This window comes from Octopus sinensis, linkage group LG5 (assembly GCF_006345805.1).
Source record: "Octopus sinensis linkage group LG5, ASM634580v1, whole genome shotgun sequence".
NCBI lineage: Eukaryota > Metazoa > Mollusca > Cephalopoda > Octopoda > Octopodidae > Octopus > Octopus sinensis.
In genome coordinates this window covers 33,173,028-33,188,001 of record NC_043001.1, presented here as the reverse complement: position 1 = coordinate 33,188,001, position 14,974 = coordinate 33,173,028, and the positions used below count along the sequence as shown (strand labels likewise).

General features: G+C 34.8%; 1 protein-coding gene across 2 annotated transcripts in view; it reads right to left on the bottom strand.

Annotated features, from left to right (window-relative positions):
• The window catches only part of LOC115211706 (Down syndrome cell adhesion molecule), a 292,593-nt gene that overhangs the window by 84,833 nt on the left and 192,786 nt on the right, over window positions 1–14,974 (bottom strand). For both annotated transcript variants that reach the window (XM_036503303.1, XM_036503304.1), the window contains exons 11-12: window positions 8,598–8,756; window positions 62–219 (exon numbers count right to left, since the gene is read on the bottom strand). In XM_036503303.1, coding sequence (XP_036359196.1) covers window positions 62–219; window positions 8,598–8,756 — 317 coding nt within the window. The remainder of the gene's footprint in view (window positions 1–61; window positions 220–8,597; window positions 8,757–14,974) is intronic.

Genomic DNA, 14,974 nt, shown 5'->3' with positions numbered 1-14,974 from the left:
AAAATACTTTCTTAAAATAATTTACTCAAAAGTAATTTAAAGAAATTTAAATGAGATTTACCTTTACGGTAATGCCAAGGTCTGGCGGTATCACTTGTCCATTCCTCAACCAACCGACGACTATGGGTAGTTCTCCGCTGCTGATCACACAGATTACTGTGACTCTTCGACCGGCTTGCGTTTGCTTTTGGAAACTAAATGGTGTTATTGTAGGTGGCTCTGTAATATATGGACACATAAATAAATGAATCATTACGTTTCACATGCATTCAGACAAAATATTTTATGATTTTTCGCTTCGTATTATTGAATAAATGCTTTTTCTGAAATGTTTAAAGCCTGAATTGAGCGGTAGGTACATTTCTAAATGTTAATAGTGTGTAGTAATTGTTAGAACTGTTGTGGAAAATCACTGTAGTACAAAGAGGTCTTAGAAATTTAACGGCAATACAAAATACGTTGATTCAATGAGACAATTTTCACCACATAGCACACATGAGTAGATCAGAGTTTAATAACATACATGTAGTCGATTCATATTGGATTTTATTTAGAAAAAGACGTTTTAAAGATAATAGAGCTGTGTAGCACATTCCTTACAAAACATAGTTTTTCTAGAATCTATAACTAAAATGTGGAGGCGCGTGGCTTAGTGGTTAGGGTGTCAGCATCATGATCGTAAGATTGTGGTTTCGATTCCTGGGCCGGACGACGCGTTGTGTTCTTGAGCAAAACACTTCATTTCACGTTGCTCCAGTCCACTCAGCTGGCAGAAATGAGTAACGCTGCGATGGACTGGCGTCCCGTCCAGCTGGGGAACACATACGCCACGGAAACCGGGAAACCGGGCTCATGAGCCTGGTTAGGCTTTAAAAAGGGCGTATTTATTAATTTTTTTTTATAACTAAAATGGTGTTGATTATGCTGAATATTCGTTTCTGTAAAAGAAAATAATTTGGGCTCCGTTTTGGGAAGAAATATATATATATATATTTTTTATGACAATGCATTGACAAGAGATTTGCGAAATGCGTTTGGCGCACGTGCATATCTTTCTGAAGGAAGTTAACCACGTATGAAATCTGAAAAGACTATAATTGGAAATTGTAGTTTTTTTTTTATTTATGAATTCACATAAATTTTATCAATACTAAGCAATAGTGGGTTGTTTTGTGGCCCTGGGCATTCAAATATATTATGATGGATTGAAATACAAACTAAAGAATTGCCCATGGGTAAATCGCTTTACTCATCTTATTGGAGTCAATTAACTGAGTTTGCCATTGCGACACAGTCTTGCAATGCTTTAAGAGTCGAACAAAATTACAAAATGCAACATAGACGCAGGAGTGGCTGTGTGGTAAGTAGCTTGCTAACCAACCACATGGTTCTGGGTTCAGTCCCACTGCGTGGCATGTTGGGCAAGTGTCTTCTACTATAGCCCCGGGCCGACCAATGCCTTGTGAGTGGATTTGGTAGACGGAAACTGAAAGAAGCCCGTCGTATATATGTATATATATATATATATATGTATGTGTGTGTGTGTTTGTGTGTCTGTGTTTGTCCCCCTAGCATTGCTTGACAACCGATGCTGGTGTGTTTACGTCCCCGTAACTTAGCGGTTCGGCAAAAGAGAACCGATAGAATAAGTACTGGGCTTACAAAGAATAAGTCCCGGGGTCGATTTGCTCGACTAAAGGTGGTGCTCCAGCATGGCCGCAGTCAAATGACTGAAACAAGTAAAAGAGTAAAAGAGAAAAAAGAGTATATTAATGGAAACTATTAATTTTTTACGAAAATAATATTGCAAGGTTGTTTCGTGTCCGTAATAATTTGTAAATAGAGATATTCAGTGACGGCAAAGAGTTAAAACACTTGGAAATAGATACCAGATGGGTACTCACTGCTCTAAGTAACTGCAGCATTGTGCTCTAATCCAATCTGTGGCTAAAACAGACCTTTCCAGGGAGAGATACTAGGGTAGTAAACTTAAAACTGCTGCTAAAAACAATGATAAAATAAGTTCTATTGAAGTATGCAAATATAATTTAGAAAATTATTTTACGGTCGTCATATATTATATTCCCTTGGATAAACCAAATCTATTATATTAAGGTGAGATTGAGTAATTTTTGGAGGATAAACAAATAAGGTGAGTATATATGTTACTTAAATTAAGATAAACTTATCTTCATATTATGCAGTAATCTTTGACGAGCGTCGAGGTTATAATGCAAATTTAGATGAATGCATGTATGTTTGTTCAATCGCATATTCCTGCTGTTAACGCTCAGAGAAGGATAGCTTAAACATGTTTTAACAAATTATTATTTCGAGCCAACAACAATAGAAGTTACTAAACGGTCGTTCGACCTGCTAAACTTGTAGTAAATTCTATGCAAGTCCATATTGAGAGACAATGGATATTATAGGCATGGAATTGCAGATAAAGACACGATAGTCAAGACTGGAGAGGTTATGATTAAAAGTTCACTAATTTAGAGATAACTTCAGGTTAAATAACAACTAAATCTATCAAACTATACAAATATATAATTTTATTGTACTTGCGGAGTGTGTGTGTTTGTGTGTGTGTGTGTGTGTGTGTGTGTGTATATGTGCAAGTGCATGTGGATTGTGCTATATTCTACAGCGTATCACCAAATAATTCTGACATACAATACTTATGAAAATATATTAAAGCAAAGAAATTCTTATCAGAATGAATACGGAATTATGAAAGCACATCCAATCAACGCGTGATGGAAACTTTTGTAGCCTTTATACACTGCAATGTTACTCTACTTATTGATTTTGTGTATAAAGTTTGTACATATTTTTAAGCCAAATAAAGAATAAAAAATATTGGACACAAGCATTGCTTGTGATCTTTAAACTGTAATATTTAATAGTAAGATGCAAATAAACTGCACGTTTTGTTAAGCGAAATTGAAAAAAAAAACAAGAAAGAAAAAAAAACTCTCCATACACAATATACCTAAAACATTATTAAAGCGGTATGAAGGTTTTACTAGCAAACCAAATATATAGTAATATAATAGTATGTTCGCAGCATATTTTATGACCTATATTGTGACTAACATTAACAATACCGATGACGATGACGACGACGACAACAACAACATCAATAATAATAATAATCTTTCCTACTATAGGCACAAAGCCGGAAATGTTTTGGGAAGGAGCTAGTCAATTACATCGCTCCCAGTGTTGAAATGGTCCTTATCTTGTCGACTCCGAAAGAATTAAAGGCAAAATCGATACTGGCGGCATTTGAACGCAGAACATAAAGCCATAAAAAATGCCGCTAAGCATTTGTCCGGCACGCTATCGGTTCTGCCAGCTTACTACCTTAATGATAGCAATGGTTTCAAATTTTGGCACAAGGTCAGCAATTTCATAGAAGACGGGGAGTCTATTGTGTCTATCCCGTTACTGAACCAGTACTTAGTTCATCGACTCCGAAACAATGAAAGAAAATGTAGACCTTAGCGGAATTTGAACTCAGAACGTGAAGACGAACGCTTAGCATTTCGTCCGGTGTGCTAATAATTCTGCCAGCACACCGCTAAATAATAATAATAATGATGATGATGATGATAATAATAATAATATTAGTAGTAATTTCAAATTTTTCCACAAGGGCAGCAACTTTGGGGTAGGGGATGAGTTATATCGACCCCAGTGCGTAACTGGTACTTATTTAATCGACCCCGAAAAGATGAAAGGTAAAGTCAACTTTGACTCAGAACGTAGTGACAGGCGAGCTGCAGCTAAGCATTTCGTCTGGTGTGCTAACGATTTTGCCAGCTTGCCGCTTAATAATACGATTTTTTGCACTTTATAATTATTATGATTATTATTAATATTATTATTATTATTATTATTATTATTATTATTATTAACTGGAACGGCTCATCTACTGAGACGAGCATTATCGCTGTGAAAACATCCAAGAATTTATTTCTTTATTAATTTTTAAATACATATTTTATCTGTGAATTTGCGTGTGTAATCTGGGAATGCATACACTGAGCTTCTCTGCCCTAGGTGTATGGAAAACACTCGGCGAAAAACGGAAGAAAATTTGAAGAAAGAAGGAAAAAACATAATCTTAATGATTATAATAAATGACAATTTCATGAAGAAAAGAGTGCTGAACATACTTGTAATGAAACTCTGATTTAGCGCTTTGACCATTGACTTTTAATTTTTGAAATTCATTTATCTTCTCATCTAACCTTTCTTTCTTTTATTTGACCTGCTTCCACCAGTTCTGCTTATTTATGTTTCCTAAGACCGTTAATCTTCTTTGACATCCACCTTTTCCAGCAAGACTGCTGCTGATCTTTTATGGTTCTTTGTACCCAACATGCCTTTAACTGCATTATTACCCGTCAATATCAATGTGTTGGTATCTTATCAATCACACGCTTCACTTTCATTTTAATATCTTTACACTCGCTTCTGTCTACTCTCCTCAAAGTAAATGCATACACTAATCCACCTTTACTTCAACTACGAGAGTTGCATTTTCCTAATGAACTACGATATTTGTATTCCACCAATTATCTGAAGAGCTATCACCATTCATCTGATTTTGACCTGTCGTTTCTTGTAACTTTTCGTTGATTTCACTCTGTATTTATTGAACGTCTGAGACGGAGAAGTATTTTCCTTTTCTGATACACAAATGCATGGCTTGCAAAGAATAAGAACGCTACAATAGAAATACAGTTGGCCTCCTACAATTCTTTCTACTGAAGGCACAAGGGCAGAAACATGGTTGGAGGAGGCTAGCTGATTATGTCAAACCCAGTGCTCAACTGGTATAGTTTGTCCGTCGATGCGACGAAGACTATCTAGTCATCCTGGGGTGGGAGTGGGCTTGATTTCTGGGGTGGGAGTGGGCTTGATTTCTGCCTTGTCCATGGTCTTCTGCAGCAGCGAACCTATTGGTCTCGCATGTGTTGGAACCTTTGTGGACAGCTGATAGCCACCCTTCTCTGTCTAGAGCAGACTACTCCCAAGTGTCATGGTCGATGTTGAAAGCTTTCAGTGTGTTCTTAAAGCGCTTCTTCTGGTTGCTTTGTGAGCGCTTTCCCTTTTCCAACTCGCCAAGAGCAATCTGTTTGGTAATCGATCGTCTGACATGCGAGCTACGTGCCCGGCCCAGCGAAGCTGAGACTGCATCAAGATGGTATGGATGCTGGGTAGGTTAGCACGTATTAGTACCTCGGTGTCCCGGATCCTGTCCTGCCACTTTATGCCTAGAAGTTTTCTGAGGCGTATTGTATGAAAGTGGTTCAGCTTCCTGGCATGACGCTGGTAGACCGTCCAGGACTCGTAGCCGTAAAGCAGCGTTGTGAGTATGTATTACTCAACTGGTATATATTACATCACTCTCGAAAGGGATGAAAGGTAAAGGCTACCTCAGTGGCAATTGAACTCATAATTCAAGGGCAGACGAAATGACGACGCTAGGCATTTTGCCTGGAATTCTAAAGATTCTAATGATTCTGCCAGCTCGCCACCTTCTGGTGTCCTCTATGGTAATAATGATTACTAGTATTGATTTCAATTTTTGGCGCAAGACCAGTATTTTCAGGGGAAGAGGTAGTCGATTACATCGATCCCAGTGATCAACTGGTACTTATTTTATCGACCCCAAGACGATGAAAGGCAAAGTCGACCGTGACTGAGTTTGAACTCAGAACATAAAGATGGACGATATACAGCTAAGCATTTTACTCTGCATGCTAACGATTCTGTCAGCTTGATGACTTTTTAAAACTTACCTCGGCGGAATTTGAACTCAGAACGTAGCAACAGACGAAATACCTATTTCTTTACTACCCACAAGGAGCTAAACACAGAGGAGACAAACAAGGACAGACAAAGGGATTAAGTCGATTACAGTGCGTAACTGGTTCTTATTTAATCGATCCCGAAAGGATGAAAGGCAAAGTCGACCTCGGCAGAATTTGAACTCAGAACGTAGCAACAGACGAAATACCGCTAAGCATTTCGCCCGGCGTGCTAACCATTCTCCTAGCCTGCTACCTTTTTAAAATTGACTTCGGTGTTAATTGAACTCAGAACGGAAAGGGCCGGAAGAAAAGCTGCTAACCATTTTTTTTCCGGCGTGCTAATGATTCAGCCAGCTCGTCGGCTCCAGGTGTCCTTTAATAATACGAATGGTAATGATTTCTATTATTGGCATGAGGTTACAAGTTTGTTATAAACAATGCTTGATATTTATTATATTGAACTGGAAATTGAATTCAGAATAATTATATTCATCATATAAAATCTATTGTTCTTCCAAATTGGCAATTAACTATTTTCATATAGTTATAGTCCACCATTAATTATATAAACATTGATAAATTGCCAGGGCATGTTAAATAATACATAATTTAAAATAGTAATTATTTCAGACCTTTTTATATTTTAAGTCGATGAGAAACACACTACATTTAGCTTTCCTTATCCTGCTACCAAAGCTATTCCGAAATAATGTAGATGCTACCTAAACATAAAGAAACGTGGGGGACTGTGCAAACGCTTATTATGCTAGAATAAGCTTTTAAGTTAGAGTTACCAACGGTGGTGCTTGAGTGAAATTTGTTAAGTGGTGACTGTATATTTGCGTGTATATATATATACAGGGTTATTCAAAAAGAATGAACCGGTTTCATTACGTAATATTCGGTTGTCCGGAAAGTTTGTGCCGATTTATAGTAGCTTACATTTCGACTTATTTTAGAACCGCATTGAGTCCATAAAATAGGATTTGACTACACCTCCATTTAGAGTACAGTTTAAGCTATCTTTTCGTGGAAGAAGCTTTATGTTCCTATAACCTGTGTTAATTCTGTAACCCTTTAAAATGGAAGATAAGAAAGTTCATTTTCGGCACTTGATACTTTGGGAACCAGACAAAAATTGATATAGCTCGGCTGGGATGTGTTACCCCACCCACCATATTCACCAGATATTGCTCCTTCGGATTTCCACTTATTCAGGTCTCTGCAGAATAGTCTTAACGGTAAAATTTCAATTCCTTGGATGACGTTAAAATATACCTTGATGAATTCTTTGCCACGAAACCACCTTAATTCTGGGAAGAGGATATTTTCAAGTTAAAGGAAAGCTGGAGACGCATTGTACAACAAAATGGTTCATATTTGGTTGATCAAAAATTTAACGGCAAGTATTTATTGACCTTTTTCTTTCCTTTAAAAATCGGCACGAACTTTCCGGATATTTTAATAAGAAAAAGCAATAGAAAACCCCAGCACAGACACAAGTATTTACTCACAATCACCTTTTATTTTCTGTCTTACAAGTGTTCAATGTGGCCACCATCTGCAGCATGGGCAACATCAATGCGATAAGAGAATCCCTTCTAGACGCGTATCAGCATATTACGAGCCACTGAGTTGATCGCTGTTGTGAGTTTCTTTCTTGTGGGGATATGTAAAGGATCGCGTTTATGTTCCACCGCTACTCACTAACCTCGATGATCTTAGACATCGAATAACGACGGCAATGAACTCAGTGGATCGTGATATGTTGATTCGCGTCTGGGAGGAATTTTCTTATCGCATTGACGTTGCCCGTGCTGCAGGTGCTGGCCACATTGAACACTTGTAAAGCAGGAAAAATAAGTTGATTGTGAGTAAATACTTGTGACTTAGCTGGAGTTTCTATTGCTTTTCCTTATTAAAATATTGCGTAATGAAATCGGTTCGTTCTTTTTGAATAACCATGTGTGTGTATATATATATATATATATATATATATATATATATATACACACATCTAATATAGGATAAAATTTTTCGAAAATAATTTATCAATGGCCAGCATATTAAAAAATACCTTTAAAGGTTAAATTTATAAACAACTTATAAACAAGGGTAAAGGAAAAAAATTACAAACAAGGGTAAAGGAAAAAAATTCCAATACCAAATATGCCGAAACTAGACACGTCGTCCATAACCATATAATTCATCACTATAAGCACGTATCTCGAAGAAAGCCGACAGAAGTTTCTAAAAAATTCCGTTATTATCATATCGGACCCGATTTCAGAGTTAATTCATAAGAACCTTCTCTTCGTCAGTGATAAATGCGGCAAAGAAATAAATAAAATACTTACTTATACCCATGGAAAACCATAGTGATGAATTATATGGTTATGGACGACGTGTCTAGTTTCGGCATATTTGGTATTAGAAATGTTTTTCTTGTACCCTTGTTTATAAGGTATATATATATATATATATATATATATATATATATATATATCTATTATATATATATATGTGTGTGTGTGTGTGTGTGTGTGTGTGTGTAGCAAAGAGAAAATAACAGACGATGGATAAATGTCAGTTCATATCAGCTGTTTTTTACGCATCCTTTTATTTGATGAGTGAGTAGATTACACCATAGTAAAGAAATCGTATTCCTCAGAAGTTGCTATGAATGTGAATGAAAATCTAAATCAGATTATTTCAGTTTCAATATGGTATCGGGAAATCCAGAAATACAAAGCAGAAGCTACTCACCTAGAATTCGAACCAACACATTTCTGCTCATTCCTTCTCCCTTTGAATTAGCCGCAGTACAGGTATAGTCACCATCATCGTAGGCGCTTTGTACATCTTCCACTGTTAAGGTTCCGTTTACCACCTTTTGCCGATGGTCTATTGGTAATGCCTGCGAGGCTATAAAAGTGAGAAGAATTTTGAAAGCATTGAAATATAATATTTGTATGTGAAATGTATGTATAATTGTGTATATAAACACACTTGCATCAATATACATTCACAGGCACATCACACACACTCACGTACAAACGCACAAACACGTACACACGCACACGTGTACATTTTCAGTAAAATTTATGAACGAATTATAGCATAGATTCAAGAGGTAGAATAGGTTCGATATATATATATATATATATATATATATATATATATATATATATATATGCATATGATACATACACGATATACATATATGTATATATATATATATGTTTTTACGTATGCTTATATAGATACATATATATGTATATATATATATATATATGTTTTTACGTATGCTTATATAGATACATATATATGTATATATATATATATATGTTTTTACGTATGCTTATATAGATACATATATATGTATATATATATATATATATATATATGTATATATTGGTAAAACGGTAAGATAACAAAAGAAAGAAAGAAAGAGACCTCAATATTATGTAAATAGAGGAAATTTATCTATACAATAATATGTTACATTACTCGATAGTCAAGATAAAACTCTGAGTTTCAGATGCCGAAGTGGGAATCCACGACATCTCTTCGGTTATCTGGCTATTTGAAAATAGCCAGATAACCGAAGAGATGTCGTGGATTCCCACTTCGGCATCTGAAACTCAGAGTTTTATCTTGACTATCGAGTAATGTAACATATTATTATATAGATATATATGTATATATATATTATAGTGAAAAGGCTGAAATGCACTTCAAAGTGGGACACTTCAATTGGTGAAGGTGATATTAAGGTCAAGGTTTCATATATGTATTAAACTGGATGCAGACACACACGTACAATATACATATACATATATATGTGTGTGTATACATCTATATATATATATATATATATATATATGTATGTATATATATACTTTGATACTTTGATACTTTGATAGGTTTCGGCCATTATTGGCCCAGGCCATGTCTAACTTAATAGCACCACCTGGTGAAGTCTTTCAAGTCAGAATTTGGGCACTATGGCCCACTCAAGTAGAGAGTTATTGTTTACAGAGACATATCCAGGTGTAGGGGGTTTATCCGGATTTCTTGAAGGAATCTGTCCAAAGACTTCTTGAACCCTATAGGTCAGTTTCTGTTTTAATGTGTTTTGGTGTAATGTTAAAGAGAGCGGGGCCAATTGAGGTGAAATAATTGTGCCGTATTGTTGTTATGAGATGAGAGTGCGATTTTTGTTTTGGGCGGATGGCACGGGGCCCAAGCCTTGGATGTACCTTAAAGGTGATGCCAACATCATTTGGGCAATGCTGATGGAATATTTTCCACATCATGCAGATGATGTAGCGCTCACGACGACGTTGGAGAGAATAGAGTTTTAGCTTTTCTAGCCGACCCCAATAGTCGAGGCCTGTCATGCCATCTATCTTTTTTGTGATTGCCCTTTGAGGTGCTTCAACTTTTATGAACCTTGTATTGTGTGGGGAGACCACAGTGGACAACAGTATTCAAGGTGGGGTCGGGCAAAAGTGGAGAAGAGAAGGATAATGGTGTGGATATCTCTCGACTGGAAAGTTCTGAGAATCCAGGAACACATTCTGCGGGCCATGTCAACTTTGGTGTTTATATTAGTGGCCCAGCTTACGTTGTTGTCCACAATTACTCCCAAGTCTCTGATGTTGTTGGACGCCGCGAGAGTTTCACCTGAAGGAAGGGAGTATGGGAGTTTCAGGGCATCCTCTTTTCCAAAGTGGATTAGCTCAAATTTATCCTCGTTCAGCAGCATATTGTTTTTTTCTGCCCATTGGATACAGCCAGTAGATCTGACTGAGGCATGTCCGGTCACTCGCCTCATTTATGACCTTCTGTAGCTTGGAGTCATCTGCAAAGATTTTTATGTTGCTGTGCTTGATGATGTCATTAATGTCATTAATGTAATGATGAAAAGAAGTGGGCCTAGCACAGTGCCTTGCGGAACGCCACTACTGACTTTGGCTGGGCTTGATTTTACCCCTTCAACTACAACATGTTGAGATCTGTCTGTCAGGAAACACTCAATCCATTTCAGTAACTTTCCAGAGAACCAATGTTGGATAGTTTTTTCAATAGGATCTTGTGATCGACCCTGTCGAAGGCCTTACTGAAATCAAGGTAGATGACATCGGTGTTGGAGCCCCTCCCAAAGCTCTCAAAATGTCCTCAAGTGATGCAGGAGCTGCGTTAGGCAGTCCCTTCCATTACGGAACCCATGTTGGTTGGAGATCAGCCGTCTGTGCTTTCCAGAAATTGGGTTATTCGAGATCTCACCACCCTCTCAAATACCTTGATGATATGAGAGGTGAGTGAGATCGGGCGGTAATTCACTGCAAGGGACTTGTTTCCCTTTTTGAAAACTGGGACAACAGACTGGGACAGAAGGTTTTTTGGAATATAGCCAGCATCCAGTGAGTTTCTCCACAGATTAGCAAGGGGAGATGCAAGTTGGTGTCGACACACCTTCAGGACACAAGCAGGGAATCTATCGGGGCCTACTGCTGAATTGTGTTTTATTTCGTTTATCGCCGCTAAGACATCAGGGGCACTAAACGTTATGTCCGATATAGTGTGTTGGGGGTGACATCACTGATACAGCCCAGATCGGCCATATCAGGATTGCTGAAAACAGAGCAGTATTGTTTCTGCAGTATCTCGGCCATGGATTTGGCATTATCTTGGAGAGTGCCAGTTTCGTCAATTAGAGGGCCTACAGTGGAGACAGTGACCCTGCGTTTCCTCGCAAATGAAAGAACACTTTGGGGTTGAGTTTGATTTTTTCAATGGCCCACTTCTCCTCAGCTGATCTTTGGTTATGATGAGGGTCTTCATGCATTGTTGGAGGTTATATTTTTTGGATTCAAGCAGTATGTATTATATATATATATATATTATATAGGATATATATATATAGTATATATATGTATGTATATATATATATTATTTGTATATATATATATATAGTATGTAGTATATATATTATATATATGTATGTATATATATATATATATAGATGTAGTATATATATATATATATATATATATGTATGTATATATATATATATATATGTATGTATATATATATATATGTATGTATATATATATATATATGTATGTATATAGTATTATATATATGTATGTATATATATATATATATATGTATGTATATATATATATATATATATGTATAATTATATATATATATATATATATATATATATCTATATATATTATATAATATATATATAATATGTATGTATATATATATATATATAATATGGATATATATATATATATAATGTATATATATATATATATATATGTATATATATATATATATATATATATATATAGATATATATTATTGTATATATATATATTATATATATATATATATATGTATGTATATATATATTATCTATATATATATATATGTATGTATATATATATATATATATAATATATATATATATGTATGTATATATATATATCTATATATATATATGTATGTATTATATATATATAATATATATATGTATGTATATATATGTATGTATATATATATGTATGTATATATAATATATATGTATGTATATAATATAATGTATGTATATATATGTATGTATATATATATATATATGTATATATATATATATATATGTAGGTATATATATATTATATTATATAATGTAAATTGGCGGAAATGTTGGTATATGTACCGTTAGCAAGAGTAATAACAATAACGAATAATTTCTGCGAAATATAGATCACAAATAACAGTTTAATGATCAGTACACTATAAATAATAGACTTGCTCTCAGATAAAGGCTTTTGCAAAAAAAAAAAAAAATCCCTCGCGGAAGAACTACTACATACACACACATAGATACGCATATATATATACATGTATGTATGTGTGTGTGTTTGTGTGTGTGCGTGCGTGTGAGTGTAGTGATTATTATACGATGGATTTTTGTCATTTTTGCAAAAAACTTTATCTGAGAGCAAGTCTATCATATATATGTATATACATTTATACTTTGTGTTTGTATATATGTATGTGTGTGTGTGTGTGTGTGTGTGTCTGTGTATGACAAATGATAAACTCTTGTGTTTTTATGTGTATCAAAAATACTGAAAAGTTCTCATTTCGTATTAAATACCTGATTCATTATGTCACAATCTGTCTCCCCCCCTCTCTCTCCCCTCTCTATATCGCTATATATATATATATATATATCATATATATATATATATAGATATATATATAATATATATATATATATATATATATATATAGATAGATAGATAGAGTAGATAGATAGATAGATAGATAGATGCATAATTATTTAAATTAAAATGGAAACGATCATTTTTTTTACATAATTAAGCATATCACATAATTATATGCGCTGTTTATTTGCAAAATTGCAATATGATATTAATGTATGCATAAAGTATGTAATTCTGCCATAGATGTCAACATTTATAAGTAACAATTATTTTACAGATTTATGTGTAATATAACGAAAAGGAACAAATTTTAATTACAATGTTGCAGGGAGGCCATCTATATTTTCTCTTCCTGAATGAATAAAAATCGTTTTGATATGAACTGCGCTTGATCAGTCAATGAAACGAGCATATAGAGCAAAAGTTAGTTTAAATATTTAAATACATGCTAGAAGAAGCAGCAACAAGATTCATAAAAAATATCAGACATAAGCAATGATCTTAAAAGTGATTCAGAAAATCATGATGATACACATGCCTCCCACGCACACTCATGAATCAATGTAATGTGCGTGTGCATAGTTTCGTATGTATATCTCTGTTCTGTGTGCATATGCATACGTACATACGCGGAAATGCTAATACAAGTGTGCGAGCGAGTATAATTTATATATGAATGTTTGTATTTATTTGTGTACATGAAGATTTGTATGCCTGTATATCCATATATATTTATATATATATATATATATGTATGTGTGCTTATGTGTGTATGTGTGTCCATACTTTTATTACTTTTATAATTTATTAATTAACACAATTATATTGACGTAATAGTTATTTTATATTTTTAACTGAATTATACAGAAGGAATAGTTATATTTACATTTTTATTCATTAGTGTTTTAATTTTTATCGATAATTCACTTGTTTGTTAATTCATCAATTTACATAAGAACAACGTTTCAATATTTATCTCTCTTTATTGTTTAGATACATATTCACCACTCACTTTGCCTTTTCTATTTTCAGTGGCCTGAAAGTCTTAACATCTTCAGACACGACATGAATGATACTTATGGAACAAAACTGGTAAAGGAGAGTAATTTTATTCCAGCAGTTTCTATTGAACAAGGTACCTAAGTAATTTATTGAGGATTAATCGACTAGTTAGCTTTTAAGTAAAAAATAACATTTTACTTGAAAAATTATAAGATAACGTTTATCTATCAGCAAAATGTATGAAGATTATTTTAATTATTTTAAATTTTCTCTTTGTTCTATTTCCTTGTACGGTCACTATTTCCGTGTATAGATGGTATTCCTTTGTGTAGTGACTACACACCTGTACCGTAACTATTTCCGTATGCAGTAACTAACTTTAAGGTGTTACTATTTACTTATGCAGTCAGCATGCAGCTTCATATATTATCCCGAGCTATAAGGCGGCGAGCTAGCAGAATCTTTAGCGATTCGGACATAATGCTGAGTGGCATTTCTTCCGGGTCTTTATGTTCCGGGTTCCAATTCCGCCGCGGTCGGCCTGGCCTTTTATCCTTTCAGGATCGATAAGATAGTAACCAGTTGATCATTGGCGTCGATGTAAACAATTTACTACCTCCCTTTAAATTATTCGTCTTGTAGCACAATTTACAACAATTATATCGAGTGGCAAGGGCACGCATGTTAGTGATTAGTGTTAGATTCGCGATCATGAAGTCGTGGTCTTGAATCGTGGACCGAGCGCTAGTTTGTGTCTTTGAGAAACGCACTTCACTTTACGTTGCTCCAGTCTAATCAATAGTAATGTATAGTAACAAGACACTGATGTTACCCTCCTTCCAGTGGCTACATCCTCGATATTGCTCCGGGGTCACCGGTGAAAAAGCCGAC